At 41.2% G+C, this 25,858-nt stretch overlaps 1 protein-coding gene across 1 annotated transcript in view; it reads left to right on the top strand.

The window, feature by feature from the left end:
- Nucleotides 1-25,858, top strand: part of igf1ra (insulin-like growth factor 1a receptor) — a 109,495-nt gene that overhangs the window by 9,493 nt on the left and 74,144 nt on the right. The window contains exon 2 of the mRNA XM_042495402.2: nucleotides 3,042-3,605. Coding sequence (XP_042351336.2) covers nucleotides 3,042-3,605 — 564 coding nt within the window. The remainder of the gene's footprint in view (nucleotides 1-3,041; nucleotides 3,606-25,858) is intronic.

The following is a 25,858-nucleotide window of genomic DNA, read 5'->3' as shown; positions in this document are numbered from 1 at the left end:
ACTTTTGCTGTTGCTTGGATGTACATGGAAAGACTGTTGAGTAGCTCAACTAAGAATTTAGAGAAGAAATTACAAACTAATTTGAAATCATGGATGAAATATGTCCACATATTGAGTTGCCATCTAAAATCTGAACACTTAGTGTTAAAATTCCTCTCACACAAGCAGTAAATTTGAACAGTTAACATTTGCTAAAATTAGTGAATGAAATGGCTGAAATTGTTAGCTAATGCTAAAGATATTGCACTGTGAGAAAAACTAAGGTTAGGGGATAAATGGTTTTGATATCCACATTTTTGATGGATACATGTTTAAAATAGCCAACAAAGGAGGATATAAATGATTGAAGACTTAGGTAACATTAATGGTACTTAAAAGTATATATAGGCGAACAGTAATAATTGTTAAAGTAATTAGCTAATGCTAAAGGCAATGGATGGTAAAAAAGCTAAAGGTAAGCTAGTGGATACATTTAAATAATGGTGGGCTAATAAAATAGCTAGAAGTTGTGGATATTAATAACACTAAGGCCAGCGAAAAGTGTTGTTAATGGTTAAGTGGTAAAAATAGTTAGCTGAAATCAGTGGATATATGGTTGAAATTGTTAGCCAATGCTAAAGGTACTAGGCTATATGGTGAAAATGCTCAGTTTAAGTAGTGGTTAGCTAAATTTTTGATTGATAAATTTTTAAAATAGCTAAAAGTCATGGATTTTATTAAGACTTAGGCCAGCTAAACATTAATAAATGGTTGAGATTAAAATAGTTAGATAAAAGTAAACAGTAATGTGATAGATAAATTGTTATCATAGTAATCTAAAATCAGTGTATATATAGTTGAAATTGTTAGCTAATGCTAAAGGTACTATATGGTAAAAATGCTCAGTTTAAATAGTGGTCAGCCAAATGTCTGATGGATAAATGTTTAAAATAGCTAAAGGCTGTGGATATTAATAAGCCTTAGGCCAGCTAAAAGTGATGTTAATGGTTTAATGGTTAAAATAGTAAATAATTAAAATAAAAATAATAATAGATACATTTTTATAGTAGTAATGTTATGATGTAATAGTTAGCAAAAGTCAGTGGACATATGGTACTAAATGATTTATGTAGTGGATATATGGCTTAGATAGTGAATAGCCAAATGTTTGATGGATAGATGTTTGAAATAGTTAAAAGTAGTGGGTGTAAGTGGTTAAAAAGACTTGGGCCCAGCTAAAAGTTATTTTATTAGTTACATTGTTTAAATAGTTAAAAGCATATAGTAAATTCAAAGTAGGCTAGTTAAAAAATGTTGAAAATAGCTGAAAGTAGTTGATAAATTGTTGAAGTTGATAGCCAAAAGTTCAGGGTAAATGGGTAACATAGTAAGCTAATAGAAATGTATCAAAATTTCAAATAGTTCACTAAAATTTTGGATACATTTTAAAATAGTTTGCTAAAATAATGGATAACTTGTTAAAATTGTTTGCTAAAAGTAATGGACAAACTGCTAAAACAAATGCTAAAAGTAAATGGATAAATGGTTTAAATAGTGGGAAAAAAGTAATATAAATAGTAAATAGCTGGCTAACATAAATGATAAACAGCTAAAATTGTTAGCAGAAAGAGAAATGATAAATGGTTTAAACTTCAAAATAGCATACAAAATTGTACAAATGCAAACTTGACTAAACTGAACTTAACACTGATATTTCAGTTACATTTAGAGTAATACAATACAATATTTTATACCATTAATTGTGTAAAATAAGCTACAGTCTGAAATGAATTTGCATAACAACATAAACATGACAGGTGGTGTTGATAAAGGGGTAGGTGAGCTCATTTCATTTGACGGGGCTGTGAAGGTTCAGCAGACAAAGAAGGTAATGGAACCACTGCATTGGAGCACAATAACATTATGAGAATATCATCTCCCATTAATTCCCAGGTGAAGTAATTGATAGGCACGATTAGAGGGTGAGTTGATTGTCATCAATAATAAATGCTGTCTTTGTTGTTAATGTTTGTGTGTATGCGTGTGGTGTTGGTGAACGCTCCAGGCGCTGATTTTCAGGTGTTGTTTTCCAAGCATAGAGGAATGGCTTATTCAGACGCTGGGGTTATATGAGGTGACATTCAGAACATTTTATAGAGAAATGTTTGTATCTGAAATGAATACAGGAGTATCAATATGTGTGCTTGTAAACTGCATTGTGAAGCAAAATGAAAAGTCACCTCTATGTTAAAAATACCTTCACCTTAGCTGACCCTGGTGATAAAATCTTTCTTTTTTATCATAAAAAATGCCTGTCTGTGAGAACATCAACTTCTTTTAAATGTAGCTAGAAACAAAATGTTCTAGGACCACGCACAGTCTTTTTCAGAGCTCTGTATTATTTCTACGTATGACATGCTGCCAGCAAAGTACCAGCATTACCAGCTTGACTAACAAGATTATATGCTTCAAGAAGATTATATAATTAAAATCTTTTGGCAAAAGTGATCTGCGTGCTAATCTATACGAAGCATTGCTGTATTACCCACCAAACACTTCTGTAGCATTCATTACTCATACAAAAGAAAATCTGTAATTGTACAGCGTTTTACTCGGTTTGGAAAATAAGCATGCATCTTTTCACATTATAGAGTACAATTCCACTGTATATTCGACAGTCAGATTCGGTAAGCATAGTTTAAAAAAGGCCCAAAACATATATTTTTACCCTGGCCTTCCCTTAGATAAAAAACCTTATTGGAGTGGTTTAGCCCTTTAAGCTACACCCCTTTTATTTGTGACATGATGATGATTCTTTGGCCATTTCTTAATCTGTTGTCTCTGATGCTGGACCTGTTAGTATTGTAGTGTTTTTGTATGTTTTATCTAACTTTGTAGTTCTTATCTGTATACTTAATTGCTGTTTTCTTTTTTTATGCTGTCATGTATCTCTATCTATTTCTCTGCGAAGCACTTTGAGCTGCATTCCATGTATGAAAGGTGCTATATGAAAAAAAAAAAAAAATCTTTTTTATTATTTGCTGTCTCTCTGTGTCTTCCAGTCTGTGGTCCGAGTATTGACATCCGAAATGAGATCAGTGAGTTCAAGCGTCTGGAGAACTGCACAGTGGTGGAGGGCTACCTGCAGATCCTCCTCATCAACGACAAAACCAACAACATCCACCAGGAGGTCTTCCGCTCCCTCAGCTTCCCAAAGTTGACTGTCATTACTGATTATCTGCTGCTGTTTCGCGTCTCAGGCCTGGACAGCCTCAGCATGCTCTTCCCCAACCTGAGTGTCATCCGGGGGCGCAACCTCTTCTACAACTACGCCCTGGTGATCTATGAGATGACCAGCCTGAAGGACATTGGCCTGTACAACCTGAGAAACATCACCCGTGGGGCCATGCGGATTGAAAAGAACCCCGAGCTCTGCTACCTGGACTCGGTGGACTGGTCTCTTATTATGGATGCTGAGTTCAACAACGTTATCAATGGGAATAAGAAGGCAAAGGAATGTGACAACGTCTGCCCTGGCATCATGGAGGATAACCCCCTTTGTCAGAGGACGTCGTTCAATGAAAACTACGACTACCGCTGCTGGACCTCCAACCAGTGCCAGAAAGGTATAGTGTTTTTTATTTCATCCTCTGTCACAGCAGACAACGTGGAGAAAGCAGAAAGCGGCTTTAATTGCAATGATTGCTGAATGATAATGGAATTGTGTGCCATTTTGGTGTGCAAGAACAGTAAATGAGGACGTGACTTTGATCAGCGTAGGTGGTTTCCAGCCTTCTAAACATTCTGAAATTGTGCATTTTTTTCACAAGCGAACAAATCCCATGAATCTATGCAGTGTTTTTCCTTCATTTCCGTCAGGCTGCAGGATTGTCCACGGGCCAGTGCAAACATTTCCTCTCTGTTCATTACAGAGACCTTGTCTTTAGATCAGGCTATTTGTGGAGTGAAGGATGGCTGCAATATAGAGCAGCAGGTATTAGAAAGGCATACTCAGTTGAGGTTAAAGTTGCTCTGCCAAGAAATGAGCTAGTCTACCTGTCTGGACCATGTCAGTTAAATATTTGCCTTAGGGACTTTTTGCAATTTATGAAAAGGGGTATATTGAAGAATTTGGGGGAGGGTCGAGGAGGGTCATATCATATATATATATATATATATATATATATATATATATATATATATATATATATATATATATATATATATATATATATATATATATATATATATATATATATATATATATATATATATATATCCTCTCAATCTAAGGGTTTGAATTAACTCAGTTATTTGTGTTGTTTGTCGTAGTAATTCGCATGGATGAGTTTAGCAGCTTATAGCGACGTTACATATCTTCACCGCCCGTTCTCTCTCAGATGTCGAGAGACAGTTTGTGCTTTTTGATAAGGATTTGGGACAAACAGATCAGCTGTCTCATTCCTCTGTAAAACTACTGTAGAAGGCAGTTCAAGCCTTTGTGATGCACTCCTACAGCCTGTTTTACACAGACAAAGCTGAGCTGTTGATGAAATGTTCCCTTCATTCTGACACAAAATCCAACTCTTTTAGTAATATCATATTTTGTGCCTGTATCGCTTTTCATTTCATGAAGATATCAAGTTCCTCCTCAAGCTATCAACACTTTATTTTCTAATATTTATCCAAGAGCGCAGAGGGTTTGTTTTTTATCAGGGGTTCAAATCCCTTTACAGGCTGCACTTTAGAATAACACACAATGCCCCTTTTCAACATTAGAAAAGGCTGTAAACATATCTTTAAGTACAAAAACACTTTAGGTTAATTGACATATCCTCAAGAGAATTAAAGCACATTAATGAAGCTTTAATTTCTTTATGTGTCTGCATCAACAACATCATAAAAATGTGCCAAAACTCATATTTTAGATGTTGTGCATACTGTAAGGCCTTTTAGACTCTGGTGATAAGAAATAATAGCACATGTTATGGCCCTTTCTGCTGCTTTGTTGTTAATATGCAGTTTATGTCAATGCTGCAGCTCTGGTGTTGTGCAGGATTTCCCTTTATTTGTGTATTTTGCATAGACTATAAACACTTTGGGACTTAAGAGGGACTGTCTTCTCTCTGGAGTCTGAAAATGCATACTGTACCATAACTGGAATACGTAAAAAATATACGTATTGTTTTTAGCTTGGTAAAAAGGTTGATGTCAAATTTGACTTTTGTTTCACCATAGAACACTTGTTTCAGACTTCTGCTCTCTCTTAACATATCTTTAAAGGCATTAAAGGCACATTAATTGTGCTTTAATTTTATTATGCTTCTGAATCGAAGGCGTCACAAAATGTTGAAAACTAACACTTAAGATGTGTGTGTAGAAATAGTTATGAAACACCCTGTTCATTATAATTTCTAATAAGAAATTATAATGAACAAGTTATGGCTTTAGATTTTTGTGCTGCTTTGCTTTAATATGTTGTTTATGTGGGCTTTATAAGGTGATATCAATACCACAGCTTTGGCTTGTATACTATTGTCCTTTATTTATTCATTGATTTTGCCTGTTGGTACTTGAGAGACTACCCTTTTGTGTTTCCCTCTCTGAATATCCACACATTACCATAACCAAGATCAATAGCGGATATACAGATAATTTTTTTCTTGGTAAAAGAATTATGTCAAACTTGACTTTTGTTATGGTGTGGAAAACTTTCAGACTCCCGCTCTGTGCCATTTTCTCTGTCCTCTCATCTGAGCAAAATAATGGTGGGAAAATGTTCCTGCAGCCCTTCTCTATTGAGGACCTGTGTACAGCTCCCGTGGTCAGTTGGGAGTCGCAAACACCACCCGCCTTCACCCCTGGGGACCCTCAGAACAAATAGTGGAAATCAAGCTTGCCTCCTTTCCCTAGTGACCACGTCTGTCTCTGTAGAAAAGCTATAGTGTTTATTGCTGTGCCTCTGTTTATTCTGGGATGCACTGACCTGCCAGAGTTCCCTGCACGCTTCTTATCCATCCCTTGATTCATATACAGGTGACTATGGGAATTTAAAAAAAATGTTTTTGGTTTTATACAGATTTGCTTTATTTACAAAATGCTACATTGTAAAGGACCTTCACGTCCTGTGTGCTACTGTGTAGTATATTGTGGTGGAACTCTGTTGTTTTCACATGTCGGACCTGAGAGGCAGAGCAGGAGTATTGTTTGAACCAGTCCACTTCTCTGTGAGGCCCAGGCAGAGGTCAGGGTAAATGCATTCATGTAGAGGGCCCTGAGGTCTCAAGGCTGCAGATAAAGGCTCGGGGGCGCTCCACAGTGGGAAAAAAAGGAGGAGTTAGTGAAGCAATAATAGGACAAAATGAAGCCAGGGCAGCTTTGTGAGATCTGTTGATATTCCAGGCTTCATGCACAGATAACATTTCTCTTTTTAAAGGCTTGATATGTCTACCTCTCTCCTTCCTGCTTGAGATTCCTCTCTCCTCCCTCCACCCCTCTGCATAATTGTCTTGTTTTTCTCCAGTACAGATGTTCCTTCAAGGGCATTCAGTGGTTTTGTAGTCAATATGGCCCGGTCTCCTCTTTAATTACACTACATGAGGAGGGAGTGCTGTCTGCATAGCACACTACTTTACCCTCTGGGCTCTCTGGTGCTCCACAGAGCAACAACAAAACTCCTCTTTCTACATGTTTGTCCACCTACCAGATGCTGTTTCCCACAATAGTTTTCAGTGCATTGAATGAGAGGTGTATGTAAATATGAAGTAAGCCAGGTTAATGCTGTACTTGTGGCTGGATGGAAGTGAGTGGGAGTGACCGTGTAGGGATGTGCAGATTGGTTCTGGGTGCTTTTTAGTGGCAAGCAGCGATGCGTGGAGAGGCCCTGACTGAGGAGCTGTACGCAGGAGGAGGGGCACTGAGGGGAAATGTCAGACAAATGTCAAGTATACAAGCTCAACGGCAAGCTCTGGCTAAAGCGCAGCGCTTGGAGGGGTGAAAAATGCCCGTGACTCCCCTTGTTTTTTGTCCCTCCTCCTCCTCTTTTTTCAACCCCCCATGCTTTCTCGTAAATCCTCCCTGCCTTCCCCGCTGCTGCTCTCCCCTCCTTGTACATGCTGTCTTCCTCACAAGCCTTCTCCACTTTGCTTAGTCTCAGCCTGGATCTCATCTCTGATTGTCCTTGTCAGTGTTTCTGCTGGTGTTTCCTCCTTTATTTTCACCTCCCTCTTTTCTACAGGGCTTATCAGGCGCTGTTAACAGCTCTGGCTGTCAGATATCTCTCTGCTGTTTACTTGTCAGGAGACATTCTCTCATCACTGCAGTGGTCACAGCCAACCAGCTTGTTTGGCCGGGCTCTGGATCCTTTGACACCGCATGCTGTTTGCTTTGAGTTTTCGGGGATCCCGTGACTAAAAACTGTCTGGCCCGCTTCAAATAGCCTCCTCAGGTCTCTGTGTTTGCTGCAGACAGGCCTCCCTTCTGCCCCTGAACCCAGGCCAAAGCCAGATAGACAAGAGGGTTTTAAAATTAGGCAGACGAGCAGGAAAGCATGCTGCTGTGCCCATGCCCAGACTCAGGGCAGGTTAGTCTTCATAGCTCCACAGGGAGACACACACTCACACTCACTAGTCCTCACATAGCTCCCATACCTCCTTCAAATGATAGAATATTATCTTACCAGTGGCTGTCTGATTTTAAGGAACATGGTGTCCTGAATGATGTATTTTGACATTGACAGACAAATGTCAAAAGTCATATCTGCCTGTTAATGTTAAATGAATCAAAATGTCCACATGCTGAAGCTGCCTTTGCTTTTTGAGAAAGCAAAGCTGAGCTTTGCTCGCTTGAAAGTGGTGCAGTGTCAGTTTGCATTTGAGCTATGTGGTGTAAGGTGAAATTTGACGTAAGGAGACCTGCTGTCCTGTCATGCTACAGACAGTTTGTGCTCTGTGTGTCCTTGTACTGAACCCAGAAGAAACGCAGCAGAGCGAAAGCATTTTGGAGCCCTGGCAGTGGGGAGAGCTCTCCACTGGCCTGAGAGACTTCTGCATTTGATAATATGTTTACTCCGTCCTTGCCAGAGACCCACTTGATATCTCTGGTCTGAGTGCTCTGACCTAAGGCCACTTCACAGCAAGGAAAACAGTTTCTCTTAGAGTATGTAGGGTAAGCAGGTTCAGATGGACAGACAAAATCTTTTTTTCCTCTCTTTCTATTTTCTTTTGCAATTTCAACAGCTTAATATCTTTTGATAGAGATGAATAAGGCTGGCAATATTTCTTTTTTTTTTCTTATTGTCAACAAATCCCATTAAAGAACCAAAACCAACAATTTTTCTCTCAACGCTTTCTGTGGCACTCAACCCCAAGCCCACCGGTCCCTACTGAAGATTTTTTTCCATTAATCTCTTTATTGAATTTTCAGTGATAAGGGCAAAATACAATGAATTATGAACACCAAATAGAATGTACTCCCAGCTTCCTACCCAACCACCAACCCATCCACCCTCAACATCTGGCACATAAACTAAAACACAGACAAGAATTAATAATAACTACATAAATAAACGGCAAGAAAAAACAGTAAGAAGATAATACTAATCACAGAAAAAAAGGTGGAGTAGGTCAATCCACAGAATATGAAATAAATATCAAGCATGGGGTGGGTGTATAAGCTCCTTATGGTTACCTCAAGCCTAACATGCATTCAAGAAACCACATAACTAATATAGTATTAGGTAAGAACTCACTAGCTCTCAAAGTAATCAAATGGGACCAGAAAGGTTCCCAAATTTTGACAAACTAATCTTGGTTATTCCTCCTTGTGTATGGCATTTTCTCCAGGTGCAAAAAGTTCATCAGGTCTCTCATACATTGAATAAAGGAAGGGGGAATTCTGTTGTGCCCACTTCTGAAGAATTAGATGCCTTGCCTGTAATGCTGAAAAGGCAATAGCATTGCTTAATTTTTGGGGTATTGAGGAGCTTCTAGGGACTATACTGGAAAGTGGGTCCCTACTGAAGATTTGAGTCTTTAAAAACAGGCCGCAAAAAATAGCGACAATTCTAAAAAGTTAATTCATTTCATTTTTCAAGCTGGGCACTGTAGGTTTTAGCAAATGTTACTCAAACGAAAGGAAATTGAGAATTTGTTATTTTCAGCCTTGGATTTAGCGCAATAGCAAGTATTTACGGCACCAGAATGTGTGATGGACCCTAAATAAACTCCAGTGCCGAGTAAGAAAAGAAAGCCAGTGCAGCAGTGTGGCTCATTGATGTGTTTTTAATAGTTTTTGTATGCTTTGCCATTCATGAATAAGCTGTGTTAGGCTCTTGCCACAAAGACAGTACTAGGGTCAATTCATTGTTGGTTTTGGTTTTTACTTGAGATTTGTTATTATAACAAAAATATATCTCAAGGTTTATCAAGGTTAAATCTTTGTTACCTCAGACTCATTTCCACCAGATATTTTTCTTTCTTTCTGTTTTCACTGTTGTTTTTCTGGCTCTTTGCGCTAGTTGATTTAATCAAAATACTATTGACAATTAAGTATGAATTTTCCCTCAGAGGCTTTTGTAAACCACATAGCTCATACTTCTTGATGTCAAGATAGGCTGCAGAAAGATCGAACTGAGCAGAAATTATGCTCTGTTTGTGCCGGCTAAGAACTGGATTTATGGATACTTTATTTATAAGGCATGTATGTTAAGTTGGCTGGAATGAGTCTGCCCCTTTAAGTATATAAGGTAGAAATTCCTGCTGGCTTACTCATTGCAGTTGTGAGGGGATAAAAAGGGGGAAACAGCACAGGCAGTATGTGCAGACTACACACACAGGGACATCCGGAGACTATTTGTTGGCAATAGGATAGAGCTGATGGCGGTAATGATATTGATATAGGTTTATTTTGTGTTGTGGGCCAAGTTCTGATGATCATCTGTCAGTCATCTTTGTTTAACCAACATCCAGCAGGAGATATGAGGACGCTTTTAAATATTTAATGGCTTTTCTGAAGGTTATCGAAGTCCTGCAGTTATAGGGACAGGATGCAGAAAAGGGCTCAAATTCCAGTCTTGACAGCCCAGTGCTTTCCTGGGGGCACACTCAGCACTGTGACGCAGTGCCCATACATCTGATGTTTCCACCCAGCATGAGCTACTCGCCTGCACTCTGCTCCATTTTGTACAAAGCTCAGGCAGTGTGTCAGCGTTAGTGCCAGAGAGATGGCACTCATGTCCATCAGACTCATTCATTCCTGCCCTCCCACAACCACCGCGCTAAAGACGGAACAATCAGATCCATCATGCTCTCCACTACCATGCTTAGCTTTTCTTTCCGTTCACCGGGTCACTACAGCGTCCAGGGGAAGGAGAAACTGGGCCTGTGCTCACTGTGCTAACTGCCCTGCATTTCAACACATTGCTGAAGACGACCATTGTAGATAACTTCAGAATTCAACATATGAAACACAAAGTTAACTCTGGCCCTGCTAGCACTGTTTGTCTGTGCGCATGCCCTCGTCTCTATTATTTCCCAGGAGAACTGGGGACTATTGATTCATAGTGTTACAACTCCATGGTGTCATTGACAATAAATACATCAGAGAAAGCAGACAAAGCTCCCTTCACAGCAGCCTTTCGTTCTCTTGTGTTCTTAGACGCTTATGCCTTTTTAAACAGTGGTCCAAGGGCAAGAGAAGCAACAACAGGCTGTAAATAGGGTTCTCTGTATGTTTTTGTGTGTGTGTGTGTGTGTGTGTGTGTGTGAGTGTGTGTGTGTGTGTGTGTGTGTGTGTGTGTGTGTGTGTGTGTGTGTGTGTGTGCCCGATTGTGAGAGAACGTGGACACAACAGTTTCTGTTATTGTTCCTTTACTTCTGCTCCTTCTGATGTGGCATTTACTGTATTTCAATGGAAGAATCTCTGACTTGAAACATGAATTATCTTTTCATCAATTATTGATTGACATGATGTTGCTTATGCCACATGTTGATATCCAGATTTAAGCGGGTCAAGTCTCATCATTGAATCATTGAATTAATACGTTCAAACTACTGCAGCTATATTAGCAAACAAGCTGTAGACAGGCTTCCATTAACCCCTAATTGAATTAAAATTGTGAACATAAAACACGTCAAATGGAAACGCATCAATTTTGAAAAAGCTCCAATTTATTGTAAAAAGGGTTTTTACACTGGCATGAGGTGGTATTTCATGAGATTCAAAAAATCCATATTTCACTAAACTGCAGTGGAAACACTTTTTTGGCTTTTCTAGGTCACATGATGCTATGGCAACGTGCTTGTCAGTAGGAGCTGGCTCCCTCAGGATGCAGCAGGAGCTACAAGAGCTGTTATTACATCACATAACTTCAAAAGTTGAGCCGATCATCCAAAAGTTTTGAACCCAATATTCCTTTGTGAAATCGTGGACTATCACCTTCCACGTATAAGGGGCTCGACTTTCCATTATGGCTCCATAACACGCCTATGTGGCCTTGGATAGTAAATAATGGTGGCTAGTGTGGTGGCTGTAATGGAAATAAAGCTGCTAATGTTTAAACATCCATCACCATGCTTTTTAAAATGTTATCACCAGAGGAGAAGTCACAGAACATCACTCAATGGAAACGCAGTCATCTCGCACTTGTGTTTTATCAACATTTTGAAAATATTGCTTAAGTTTTGGGCACATCTGTAATGGAAACCTGCCATATATTGATAGTCAAGTCAGCACATTTTTGTGGTACTGTTTGGGGGAATTTTTGGGGGATTTTTCCCTTTATTGATAGGACAGCTGTAGAATGACAGGAAATATGGGAAGAGAGAGGGGGAATGACACGCAGCAAAGGGCCACAGGCTGGAATCGAACCGGGGCCGCTGCAAAGGCCTCGGCATATGGGCCGCACACTCTAGCACCTGAGCTAGGGCCGCCCCTGATTCTCTTTTTCTGTCCATCTATCAAAGATCTAATAGTGCAATAATTACAATCATTTGTGGTCAATCTTGATGTGAAGAGAAAATGCTAAGAATATACATTTATGTTGGGTTTGTGTGTGTGTGTGTGTGCGTGTGCGTGTGTGTGTGTGTGTGTGTGTGTGTGTTTGTTTTCTGTCTCAATAAATTCCGTCAGCATCCCTGCACCTCCCTCCCTCCGTCTCCTTCCCTCTCCTGGCCTTTGCCACATTTTCTCCCATCTAGTTCACATTCATAAATGTCATTCCTGGGAAGTGTTACCAGCTGATGTTAGTTCATTTGCCCAAAACAGAGACCCTCTTCACTGAGTACGCGGAACCTGAGCCCTCTTAAAGCAAAGGGAAAACTCTGTTTGGTTACAAATAGTTTTTCTGCTCAATTGGTTTTATTGGTTGCCCTTGGACTTTTCAGAGGCCTGGGGCACGAGTGGCGACTGTGATTGGTCAAAATGGAATTTTCTCTGCCTTACACTTCAATTTGTTTTGAGTTCCTCCCAAACACAAAATTGTAACATATTATACACTGCTTGAGCAGAGTGTGGTGAAGCTCATGAAAAGCCACAGACGCGTGTCGACTGCCATTGCTAACTTTTAATGTCAACAACAGCGTCTTTCTCCGCATTATTTCAATATGATTATTGCAAGTTAGCAAAGTTCATTCATGATGACATGGTTATACAGTGTGTTATTGTCCATGTATGAACAGCAGGGCTTATTGTCCATTGATGGCCAGTGCCGTGAGTTTATCCGACTCCTGTCCTCTGTGGTCTACAAAGGACTCCTCTCAAAGCTCTGACAGATTGGCCTCTTTTCCGAGGTTTCCTCTCATAGACTTGATTGACCAAACAGGACCTGTGTGTTATGCTGCTAGCTAGAGACTGACTGACACACTTGCATACAAACACAGGTACTTGCACACATACACTCTGTCTTCTCTCTCACGAGTCGTCACTCTTCGTTTACAAATTTTCCTCAACTTGTGCCCAGGCTGTGTGTGCCCGCTGTGACTGCCTGCTGTGACTGCGCCTGCTGTGTTCGTCTCTGTGTGTGTTTGTGAATGTATGTGTCAGCCCAGTGTGTGTAGTGTGTTTCCAGCCTGCTTGATGCCTATTTGAGCCACCCAGCGCCTCTGGTGATAGGCTGCCTGCTGCCTTCTGGCTGTACAGCTCGGAAGCTGTGACTCATCCTTTGCTCTCACCACTCATTCATAAATCTGCATGAATAGTATAACTTCCTCTCACAGAGCCGTGCCCCCCCCCACCTCCGCCCCCCTCGACTCTGTGGTAGGTTCCCTTCACTCATGCTCCAAATGGCAGGAAGGATGAGGGCTATCTCTGTCTCTTAGTGACGCCTCTCAGAGAGGTGAGAGAGACGAGTGCCCACGCCTGCTGCCTGTGCCTGCCCTTGGTGCCTGAGCCGTGCCTCTGTCTGCCTGCCTGCCTGCATGTCCCGGCTCTATCCCTTCATATAGTGCAGGCCAGGCAAGCCATTTACCCGTTTGCTGGGCTGGCTTGGCAGTGTTTCCTGGGAGATAATGTGCCATGCCTGCAAGTAAGCTCCGAGAGCACGGGTTAATTCCACAGTGGAAAAAAAAGAAATCTCCTGCTGACAAATCTCTCCTGCAGAGGTGAGGATGTACGCTGGCAAACCGCAGAGAGAGGAGAGGATCCTGCTTTGCCAGAATAGTTAGCTAGGTTCACTGAGGTCACAGAAACAGTGCTCCTCTATTTTCTTCCCCTGTTATGTGTGTGTATGTGTGTGTGCGTTACGCAGCAAGGGGGTGTGGTGGGGGATTTGATCTACTCCCTCTACCTTTCCCTCCACACATGCTGAAATGTGTTTCTTTGAAAACAGATCCACTTCCTAAGGGCAATATGTGTGGATGTGTCTCATTTTAAAGCTTTGTGACCGAGTAGCTAAATAAGCTGAAAGAGACACAAGTTGAGTTTTGTGCAATAAGTAAAGAACAATTATTGTTTCCTGCAGCAGCTTCACTCAGGATGAGTCATGGATCTAATGGGTGTGTTGTGTGTGTGCACACATCTATAAAAGAGATATCAAGCAGGCCTCAGCGTGCCAGCAGTGTTTTGCCGTCTGTTCTTTTCAGAGCACAATGAGGAGATGAAAGAACATCATAAATTTACAAAAGGAGATCTCATGAACTACACAGCTAAATTAAATGCCCCAGATGACAACGCACTTACCCTGAAACCCCTTTCTTCAAGTTCCCAGTCAGCCAGCAGCATGCGGACTGATGTTATATTAGCTCCAAACAAAGTTTTGATCATGTCAGCTCTTTGCAAATCTTCTCCCATATATCTTTCAGTGTCAACAATCCATAAAGCAGCCTGGCTTGTCTAATGTCATCAGTCTGCTTTCTGTCAATGACTGAAAAAAGACTGAAAAAAATTACCTTGACCCTGTCTGGTGCCTCCCCCTTCCTTTCTCTCCTCAGCTTGTTTGGGTGGGATCCCCAGGGCCTAGTGCAGTTGTCAGCACGCAGCCTAATGGGCACAGGTGGCTGGGGCTCCTCTGCCTTCTCCAGCCCCCTTGGCATGGCTCTCTTGGCAGACCGGCAGCTCCTTGGCCAGCCGCCTCAATGGGCCACTCTAACACAGCAATCACCAGTTGGTGCTTTGTCAGCATCGGGGTGGCCCGGGATGAAATATGGCTCTCAACTTTGAAATATGGCTCCCCCTGTAGAGAAATCCAGCCGTGTGTGAAGCGCCGCCGATGAGCTGTACAGTGCCAGAATTTGGTGTATTTCATCTTCCCGTAGAAACAGAAATGCTGTTTTATTCATGATGACCCTCAAAAGTGATGACATGTTGCTGGGTCATCCCTGGTTCCCTCATCAGTGGTCACAGTGGCGCAGAGTCCAAGATGGGAAGGGGAGGGTGGGGGGTTTGAAGAGACATTGTACAGCTGTACTGCAGCACGCAGCAGTCAGACAGCGGCTTGTTACTGTGTCAGATAAATATAGAGGTCTCTGGAGCTCCCCGCTGCAGCTCTATCTCTGCCTGCTGCTTGGAGGGAGGGAAAGGCCGCGTCACCTGGGAGCCGCCACTATCCTCATTCATCCTCGCTAAATTGGCTTTCGACTCGCAGGACATTAAAGATTGTTGTGACTCTATGGTGGCAGATAGGGGATGGAGAGGTGACTGGGCAGTTTTGTCACAGTTTTCCTGTAACCCCATAAGACACCTGCATGACAGCACAGTGCTGACCCATTATGAGATCATTAGAGAAATCCGTCATGTAGGCTGGGGATTGTGGTTAAAATCAATATGATGACAAAGATTTCTTTCCAGTATTTGTATATAACATAATATATCAACTCTTTACAAAGTGAAGCTCTAATCGGGCCCAAAAAATCTGGCTCGACTCTACATGAACCCACATAGTTTCTGTCCAAGCCCGACCTGAGCCTGAGCCCAATTAAAAACCTGAATTTGTACTGTAAAAATAGGCTTATAGTATATTACATTTTAGAAATCATGAAATAAATATTTTTGATTATTAAACATATATTACAAGCTAAGGGCTAGTGTGTTTCCTCGCACCACTCCTCGTTCTTCTCTTCCATCTGTTAGTCTATCATCTCTTGTATGTCGGGTTTGGCAGAGCAGGCTGCACCCCTCGGTGCGTCTAGTGCACACGGCTATAGTGATGCAGTGCATAGATGTTGATCACCACACTCTGCTGCATGTTATTTACATCTCCTTCACTGGAGGCAGAAGCAGAAACTGCCAACCTATTCTCCTTGCAGGCCTCCTTTCTCTTGTTTTCCTTCCCTCTCTCACCTGTGCGCTCTCTCTACCCCGATTCTTTACATGTTCCGTCGCATTCCCTCTCTCTTTACCCTCTTTCTCTCTCTTTCCCTCTTGATTCAGTCCATTAAAACTCCTGCCCAAGTGTTGTTAAAGCATGAGACAGTTCACAACAGTTTTATAAAAAAATTCAAGAAATGAACGTAAATCTGGCCAGGCCCAGTCAGGTTGGTGCAGAGAATCAAAGCTCTAATGCAAAGTGTCATGTAACTGTATCACAGAATGGTCAGATGGAGTGTGCTCTGTAGCTATGAATCTGTTGATAATAAGTAGTGGTGATGATTTTATCCATAACACCTGTTGGACTTCTTGTCCTTGTTAGCTTAAAAGTTAAGCGTTCCAATTTTTTTTGTCCTTGGAAATAGTATTTTAGCAACTCTGTTTCCACCCACTAGTTTTTTATAGGACTTTCAACCATTTTACATGATCTTTATCAGATAGAAAAAGCTGGTATGTGTTTGTTGACGTCACAGTAACGGCATCCTGGAGTGTTAACAGCTGATGCAGAAGGATACCTAAAACATAATAAGTAAAGATGGAAGGTCACTGACACTGAGCGTTTACCAGAGAGTTTACCAACAGTAGCCTGCATAGTATACCTTTAACTCAAATTTGGACAATATCACTTTGTGAAATGATACCATCACACAATTATCATCATAATGCAGTCACAATTGAGAGTTATAAATGAAATATTGAATAATATCTCAACCCTAATTTAGCCTGCTGGGTCATGTGTGACATTCTGCAGTGAGGGACCCGCTGTTCAATGATGGACCTGCTTACCCACTTTAGGAACTCATTGACCCCACTGTTTGTCTGCGTGTGTGTTTGTGCATCCTCCTGTGGCGGCCTGGCTCCTCAGGTCTGCTGCTGATAGAGCAGAATGGATGCCTGGTGGGGGTGGAGGTGGAGGTGCATTAGCACTCCTTTCATCTGTTCTGATCCCTTGTGTCTGATGAGAGCGCATTTGTTGATAAGCGTCCAGCAGGCCTTTTGAAGTCCCAGTCTGGACTCGTCCCCCTTCAGTTTCAACGCCATCCCCCACCACCCACTCCCATTAGTGCATCAGTTACAGAGACAGGGCTTGCGGGGCTTGCTTGCACTTGAGCGTGCGTCAGGAATCGCTTCTCTCTCTCTGTGGCTGTCTGATAAACATGACAGACACTAGCCCACAGCCTGCATGTAATCACCCCCCATTTTCATTCATATTTTATTACTCACTCTCATTTACTCAGCGTGGCCTCTCGGCGCTATGATCATCAGCCCGCTTTAGCTTTATCTTCTACACCTTTCTGTTTAACTGTGATGTGGTCTGGAAATGCCATGACTTGCAGTTGATGAGTGAGTCAACATTCCTGTGTGTCACCATGATACAGTGAAAAATACAGTGATGTTTTTGCTGTTTGTGGTCTGTGTCTCAGCCCTTCCCAGCAGTGAGGCGCTGCTGGGTCCTATATGTAGTGTTGTGAGCGCTTCTCCAGATCAGACATGTACTTGCATGTAAAAAGCTTGTTTTTGCATTCCTGCTACCTCCCTGCATAATATATGGTATTATCTTCCAACGCTTTTCTTTCCCTCTCCCTTCCTTCGCCTGTGTGTGGGGTAATGACACTGATGCTCCTGTTTAGGAAAACCCCTGGAACTTCATTCTGTTTTGACTTAGTTTGTTGTTTTCTCAGCCGATAATAGAGAGACTGCAAAACTTGCTGTTTACGCTCATAGCTACAGCATGGAGGTGCATCAAAAATATCAGTTTTCAGTGGAAAGGAATGATGCTGAGTGTGGTAGGGAGGCATAAAAAAGGATACATGTTTCAATTTAAATACATCAGTGTGCTGTTCTTTTCTTTGCATGAAAATGGCCTATAGAGGAGAGACACATTCTTTTCCATATATCCAAATGCTACTTTAGTGTAAGTCTGGTTTTAGTTAACAAAACTAAAAAATCTTTTGTAACTTCTCTTTTGTTCTTCATGTTTCTATGTACATTCACATGTTTTATTACAGTACAGGGTGTACTGCTTCTTTTTCTTTTTCATTGTCTCCTTTTCAGTGCAGCAATAAAACCTTCTGTTTAGGAACAATAGGTTAGCTGAATTTGAATGGATGTTTTGAAACATTTACATTCCAGACATGCTTTTGACATTTTTCTGTCTATAAAGCTTTATCCAAATCGGATTGGAGGTCATAACTCAGTTTGAGACCTCAAGCACAAAAGACCGATTTTCACCATGTTGGCACGACAACTTTAGAACGCACTAGGATTAACTCCATAAACTCTGAGTATGTGTTTAAATTTACATGCATTTACAACCCAACTCCAGATGTGTGTCACCCTGAAAATGAATTAGGGGCAGTGGTGTGTGTGAGAAAAGATGTGTGTCACTGCTTCCCGGCATGCATATGGCATGTACTGTATGTACTGTATGTATGTGTCTGCATGCCTGTAACTTGCTCAAGCACAAAGTAGCCTTTGTTAAAGGAACTGTGGCATTATGACGCTAAGGTTTTCGCTGCACTGCACTGCAGAGTACAGTTTCCTCAGGCTTCAATTTATGCATGTAGGCATTTTTTTCACCTCTTTCTTCTGCTCCATGGCGTTTTTCAAATGAGTGGCTAATTTTGTTTACATCAGTGATTATGTTGTGTGATCATCATGCAAGTAAGCCAGTGGTCCAAGCCCAAAAAACATCTGCAGTGTGTCACACAAATTGACAACTGTAATACCTGGTTATCATTAGATAAAACACCCCACTTTCACCTGTTTCGTAATTTTATGTGAAGGTCATGTTCACTCATTCCATGCCTCTCTCTTCAATTAGTGTCTGTTCTGAAACAATGTTATCCCCACTGACCATGAACATCTCTTGAATTTATTATGAATCTTATATATAAGTGGTACTTTGCTGATTTTCAACCAACTTTGTGTCACTGCAGGGTGGGGAGTATGTGCAGATAAAATGTGTTAAATCACCCCCGATGGCGCCAGCTCCCAGAGAACCTCACCTGTCCACCAGCCAAAATCAACTCGATGACATGACGGGAAATAACGCGTTTCATGCAAACTTGGGTGGGGAGTTCACTTACTGTTGTCTCCATATGGGGGAACATTCCCCATATAAGGACACAGAACTGGTTGAAAATTAGTAAAATTTCCCTTTAAATAACCACACACACAAGTTCAAGCCTGTATAACATGTACACATATGCTTGGAGGCACTGACACGTGTATATAAACACAGTTGACCTGTCTGCAGAGTAGTGTTTGAGAGTTTTGGATATGTGTGGCCCTTAAGTTTCCAGCATGGGTGGAAGTCAATGGAAGGTGATCCAGTGACAGTTGAGTAGACAGAGGGTTGAGGCTAAAACAGAGACATCCAAAGGCCTGATATTTTCTCCTTGTGGTGAAGGGCACAGGTGGTCCTGGCCTGCCAAAGTATTACATCACAACACATTTCATTCATAGCTGGAGTGAATTCATATTGCAGGCTTAAATTCTCCCTGTGGATACTACACAATCACTTTTGCAACACTGTGCTAAATTAATATGATTTATGTATTTTAGAGAGCAGTATCGTGTATCTGAACATTAGTTTATGTTCTATGTACTACTTCCTAATAACTCTTTGTGCATACAGCTCTATGGCAGCCATGCATTCACCTGGAGTCACATGTAGAGCAGGCTTATAGTAAGCTAAGTTTAAAAAAAAAAAAAAAGGTTATATAAAATTAACCATAAAATTACATGAAAACACCACCTTCAGCCACTTATTTGACATTGTTGGGAAGTTTCAAGTTATGCTGTTTTGACACTTTTGACATTTTGTATACTCTCAACAACTGAAGCCAAATGTCTATATTCTTGGTCTCAATTCCGCCATTTCGTCTGTGACAACACGCCAAATTTGCTCTCATTCAAGGCATACTGCCAGGTTTACTCCATCAGCTGAACCTCAACTGGCCTTGGTCTGTGTCTCTGACACACCATGATTTTGTACGTGCATGAGAGCAATAGAAAGAGAGAGTGCAGGGAGTGAAGAGAGCGTGAGACAGACTTTATTTTATCGCTGAGGTGTGGAAAGGTCTGTGAATTGTGGCGTTTGCGCTGGAGAATCCATAAGTCATCTTCAAGTACAGCGATGAGAGCGGTGGGTTCAATGAGAGCACTTCGTTGGATCATTATGGATTATAGCGAAAAATGGCTGTCAGATTTATGTGATGTCAGAGGCAGGACTCCTCTGCATGTGCTTAAGGACAGTCCAGGGTGTACGGGCTCTGTGGATGAGTCAGATTGTGAGCCACTGGGCTGGCACCACTGACATGACTGGCACATAACGGAACAGTCAGATATGCTGGACTCTGGCCTACTCTCTACAGCCAGGGTATTATTAGCATTCTGGGCCTCTGGAGGCCTCCTGCTCATAAAAACAACCCAGCTGCCTTCTCCAGCCTGGCGAGGGGCTGAAATACCATATAGAATCACAAACCTGGAAGATTTTACACCTTCTAGTATACTGGCAAATGTTTTAATTAAGTGAAAGCCCAAAGTGGCTGGCAACATTACACAAGCATGATGGCCTAAGTAGAGAAAACATTTCAGACCACCAAAGATGCTTTTGAGAGAGTGACTTTTTCTAGCCACTGCCTCCACTCCTTTTTGAGTTTAAGGATTATTAACAGTTTTTAAGCTCTTTGAATTTGTATTTTAACATTTTTATTTTGTTTTTAAAAGAATTATGTTGAGCTTGCATTGGAGCAATTTTTGTTTTTTTTTTTCTTTTTCTTTTTTGCATATTTTGGGGAAAATCTACACAGTAAAAGGGCAGCAGCTGGCAGCCACACAGTGGGCTGCAATGTGAACATATGGGGCACTTCACTGTCACTGTATCCCCCTAAAAATTGGTCCCTAACCCTCCCGATGGTTTCGGATAGGGACTGTTTGTTACTTATGAGGGGGAAAGGGGCCTACAAAACGGGTCAGGTATTAAAAAAATATAAGCACTGAGGAGGGACTGTTTTTAATTTTGGCTCAGGTGAGGGACATACAACTTCAAAAGGTGTTTTTTTATATTTCTTTTAAATAAAAAAAGGTTCACCCCAGCCAAGCCCCCTCTGATAAATAAAGTACAGTCCTACAACACCAGCACAGAGGCTAAGCAATGTCCTGCTGTGGATGCAGCAAAACATACTTAAAATCAAAAATCAATATACTATATTTGAGTATATTCTTCTCTTAACCTTCCACAACAGCTGATGGAGGCAGCGGCAGAGCAGTAGCTCACTGGAGTAAAATGACTGTTTTTCTCAGTGGAGTCTTGATATAATGGCTTCAAATCCCCATCAGTAAGGGCAGTAAGGGCAGTAAGGGCCGTCATACAGCAAGGTAAAGTGGTGCGAATATTCTAAATATAGTGTACACTTCAACTAATACAGATTTTTTTTAAGATGGTTCAAAATAATCAATGAAGGAAAATTTGCTAAGTGCAATTTGATTATAAATTTATATACGTGACACAGCGGTTTTCTACCCTGAAGTTGTTGTAAATAAACAGTTATGAATGTGATTCAGTCTACTGGACCAATTTCAAAAATTGTAATTCACATCAGTATCTAAGACACATATACATTGGAAAATAAGGTCCAGGTTTAAAAATGCCAAAGTTTTCCTTTAACATTGTATGTTGAAGGAAGTTATGCCACTACAGTATTTGTTTTCCATTCAAACCACATAGCAGCACACACTAACCTTTTGTGAATTTTCATTGGAGTGTATGTAAATATCAGAGAAGGTTTACTACTTTCTATCATGTAAGTATGTGCTCTGCCCAGTGTGCTCTTTGGTACTGCCATGGAGACAGACACCTCTGCATTCGATGCGTCACTTTGTGCCTTTGGGTGTCAGAAAATGCTGCACACAAGCATGTTTTTAAACTCTTGGCTCCAGTGTAGTGGGAGGAAATAGCCTCGCGGGGCACAGCGAAGAAAGGCAGCGCCGCAGCTTCTTCTTCTTCTTTTTTTTTTTTTTTAAATGCAGCAACGACAACGCAGCTCCTGATTTATGGAGTGAGTATGAGCTGGGCGGGTCATGTCCTGCCAGAGAGGTCGGCTACTGGAGGAAGAGAAGGAGTCAGGAGTGAAAAAGGATTGAGACTGAAAGAGAAAGGCGGAGGTTTCTCGTATTCCCACTCAGCAGTGAGGTCACATCCACTCTGACATCTATATAAGACAAAGTCAAGATCAAATAAGTCTGTCACCCCTACCCCCCACGGTACCAGAAATACCCCCACACCTTTGATGTATGACCAGGCTAAACAGTAAAACTTACCTTCAGCTACTCACCAACAGCCCAGGCTGCCAAAATAGTACAAAGAACCTGAAACTTAACTATAAAAAGACAATAATTAGCCAGAAAATGTGAATTTCTCCATCAGTTAGCTGTATTTGGTTTTTTTTTGTGTTTATATTTTTATTTTGACTGACTGAACTGTGAAATGGGGTTGAATGTGTGAGGGCTGACACATAGATGCACCAGTGAAAAGCATCCGTGTCTCTGTTGTGTGTCTATAATTGCAACAGAGGCATTGTGCTGGGAAGCGTGTTTGTCTGTGACATTATTTTTTTCGCTCTCCTTTCATTTTTTTTTTCCTGTCAACTAAGTGACACACCCATTCCAGGAATCTCTGGTGGTTTTACTGACTTTAACTTTGTCATGTAAATACTTACTCTCTGAATGGCCCAAATTAGGGTTATCGTTCTGTGGATTGATTGAGGATACTGGCGACAGGCCACTGTGGGGATGGTCGGCAGCGTGGCATTTTTCTGATATAGCTCAATGGAGGAGGTCTCGCATGTCTGCCTTTGTGGTGGAGAAGGCCGTGTTTGTGTGTGTGTGTGTGTGTGTGTGTGTGTGTGTGTGTGTGTGTGTGTGTGTGTTAGGAGGTGGAGTAGGGGGGTTGGGGAGGTGGGGCCTACAGAAACATCGGCGACTGCTCTTGGGTCTGTCGCCTGTTCCCTGCCTCTTGGCAGTAAACTTGATCAGCGAAGAAAAATACACGCTCTGCCTTTACAATGCAGGCCTTTGTCTCTGGTCGGCATCAGAGCCCTCAACCATTTTGGAAATAGTTTCCAGCTTATTAAAATGCTTCCAGACCGTGACTGTTGAACCAGTGAGTTTTCCAGTTAATTGCTTGGCATCCTTCCCCATCGTAGGTCTGTCGTGGGCATCCTCAGAGAGTAAAGGCTTTCTGATTGGAATTGCAATGCAGAGGCTGTTGCTGTCGACTCTTCACATCGAGCATCTCTGATCTCAGACAACAGAAACACATGTGCTTTATTGTTCCTCTCCCATTCAGTTTTTCCCCTGCCTTCCTCTCAGTCCTCTTGCCTCGATGACTTTGGCAAAGATCATAAGTTAGTTCAAGTGTGGCCTCATCCCCTCATCAGTGCCCAGTGTCATTGTGCTATCCAGCTAAGCTGCACTACTCAGCAGAAATGAATTAGCCCTTTTGTGCCAATCGCCTCTTAAAAATGGCCATTTATGGTCTGTTAGTTTACTTTGGACTCTTTTTTGAAGTCAGTTAAATCACGGACTCTATTAGGCAGTGGACAGTCATTACATTTAGTTAATATCAGACACTCAGCATCTGACACGGGCGACTCAGATTAACACTAAAGCCAGAATAGCTCCTCATTGTTTTCTAAATTGACGGTGGAATTGGGGTTACATTTAGAAAGTAATTAGATTTCTGTGTTAGAATATTGGCACAGTGGTGGTTTATTTAATCCCAGTATCTATTATCATGGCTTCTATCACTTCTGAATTGATCCTGTGTTATTGGATCCAGTGCCTTTCATTGCTCATCTGGGTAGCCTTAACTTGCCGTTAACTGCTCTTCTCTGGCCGAAATGTGTGCCTGTGACCGCGGGCTGAGGGACCGTAAATCTGCTAATCGAGTTTTCCAAAGTGTGCCACTTTGTTAAATCCCTGGCAGAAAATGTCTCGACCAGAAATAAACAAGAGCGTATGGATGTTATAGAAAAGGAAAGCCTCTACCTTGATTTCACTGAGTTAATTTCTTTCTGCTCAGAGCAAAATTCAGAGTCTGGACTGGAGGGATCGACCAATATTGTTTTTTCAGGATCGATACCAATTATTGGTTGTTGATATGAGAGGTAACTGATATTTGGAACCGATATGCATTTACAATAAAAATGGAAATCTTTCTGTCAATCTTTAGAATATGGAAAATAACAAACTTCAACACAAACTTCAACACAAAACTTTGTTTAAATGTCTTAGGCACATGTTTAATACAAACTGAAACTTTCAGCATCATATATAGCAAGTCCAATGCAACTTTTTTTTATAAAGTCAAGTGAAAATTTAAATAAAAAATGAATAAATAAAAATAGCCCCCTTAGGTTTTACAAAGTGAAAGTTCCTCCCATGCTGACACTTTCTTTGCATGTATTGCAGACTGCCTTCTCTGCTGTTAGGTGAGTGTAACATTCCCATACTGCACTTTTGGATCTTTACTTTAGTCCATCCATCTGCAGCGAGAATTTCAAGAGAAAGAGTGAGACAGTGAGCAGTTAAAGTGAGGCTGCAGTCATTTTATTTATTCACCACTAGCTTCATTTATTACATGCAAAACACTCTGGAAAGTCATGAGTGAGTTTCAGTTATTTAAATGTTAGATTTACAACATGTGTAGGATGTAAACCTGTCATTCAATACAAATAGGCTACTTTATTAGTAATATAGAGGAATATATACAACAGCAGTAAAGGTGAGTTTTTATATTTGAAAACAGTGCACCTTCTACAGTCCATGTATGTATTGTTAACCACTAGTACAAGTGCTCAAAGTATTGCCAAATATCGGCCCTGACAATTGCCCAGGCCGATAATCTGTCAATCCATGCTTGACTGGTCACCAGTGGCTTCTTATGGTGTAATCTGCAACCTTAGCAGTGTCTCTGATGTCTGAAGACTTTATAGCCCTTACAGAACCATTAATTGATACAGAAAATGCACAAATTAGTGCCTAAAAACATCATCAGAATGGATGAAGTGTCTGACAATAATTTTTTTGGCAGAAGACCCCTCAACCCCCAAAACAAACGGACCAGGTGATTAAAACGGATAAAAACACTGAATAAAGCAGTTTTATTCTAAAAAATCAGTGTATTTCAGATGTTCTCGTTGCAGAGGAACTGCTAACTATGGTGGGCGATGCGGAACGTGAATAACTCTATCTACAGCCAGTGACGGCTTTGTCTTTGTGGGCTCCTGTAAAACATGGCATTCACCGTGAACAAGGACCCACTCCCTATATAAATATAAACAACTCATTAGAAAGTAACAAAAACACAAAAATTCTTATTCAGGTGTTTATACACAAAGGAAAACATACTTATTATATTATATTCCATTTCTGCCAGTATATCCTCTTAAATCCCACACACTGGGCCGTTAAGTATACTGGTATTAAATTATTAACCAATACCCAGCCCTAGCATGAAACAACATGTTGGCAGGACTCTTGAGCTTCCCCATATCTGTGTTTTTGTCTGCCCTCTAACATTGTACCCCCTCAGCCAGGGTTACTTAAGTTCTGTCTAGTGGCGAGTCACCCTGCTGGCATTCTTGTTGCATACTGAGGATTCCTCTGTCTATGAGAGAGATAAGGAGAGGCCAAACAACAGTAATGAGGAATGGGGGGATGCCAAAGAGGGCAGACAATGTGCAGATTCTGTTAAACGAACCAATTGGTATTGACCCAGGCTTACTGTGTCTTACATATTGTCACAGTGTTGGTATTATTCCCCTGGTGATGTCATGTCTGCCTCGTGAAATTGTCTGTTGTTCTTAATGCCCGCAATACGCCTTAGTTAAAGCTTGTGTAACACACAGACGGTGCTTTGCTTTAAATGCTTTTGTAGGGCACAGCATGTGGGGGGTTGTTCTTTTCACTGTCTGACCCTCACAGGGAGAACTGGAAGAATGCCTATTGTTTCCTCATCACTTGCTTTGTCTGATAAACTCTCAACCAACTCTGTCAACACTCCATCACC

Source organism: Plectropomus leopardus, chromosome 7 (assembly GCF_026936395.1).
Source record: "Plectropomus leopardus strain MGB_pleo_1.0 chromosome 7, ASM2693639v1, whole genome shotgun sequence".
NCBI classification, from domain to species: Eukaryota; Metazoa; Chordata; class Actinopteri; order Perciformes; family Serranidae; genus Plectropomus; species Plectropomus leopardus.
Note: the sequence above shows the minus strand (reverse complement) of the source record. Positions and strands in the feature narration are given on the sequence as shown.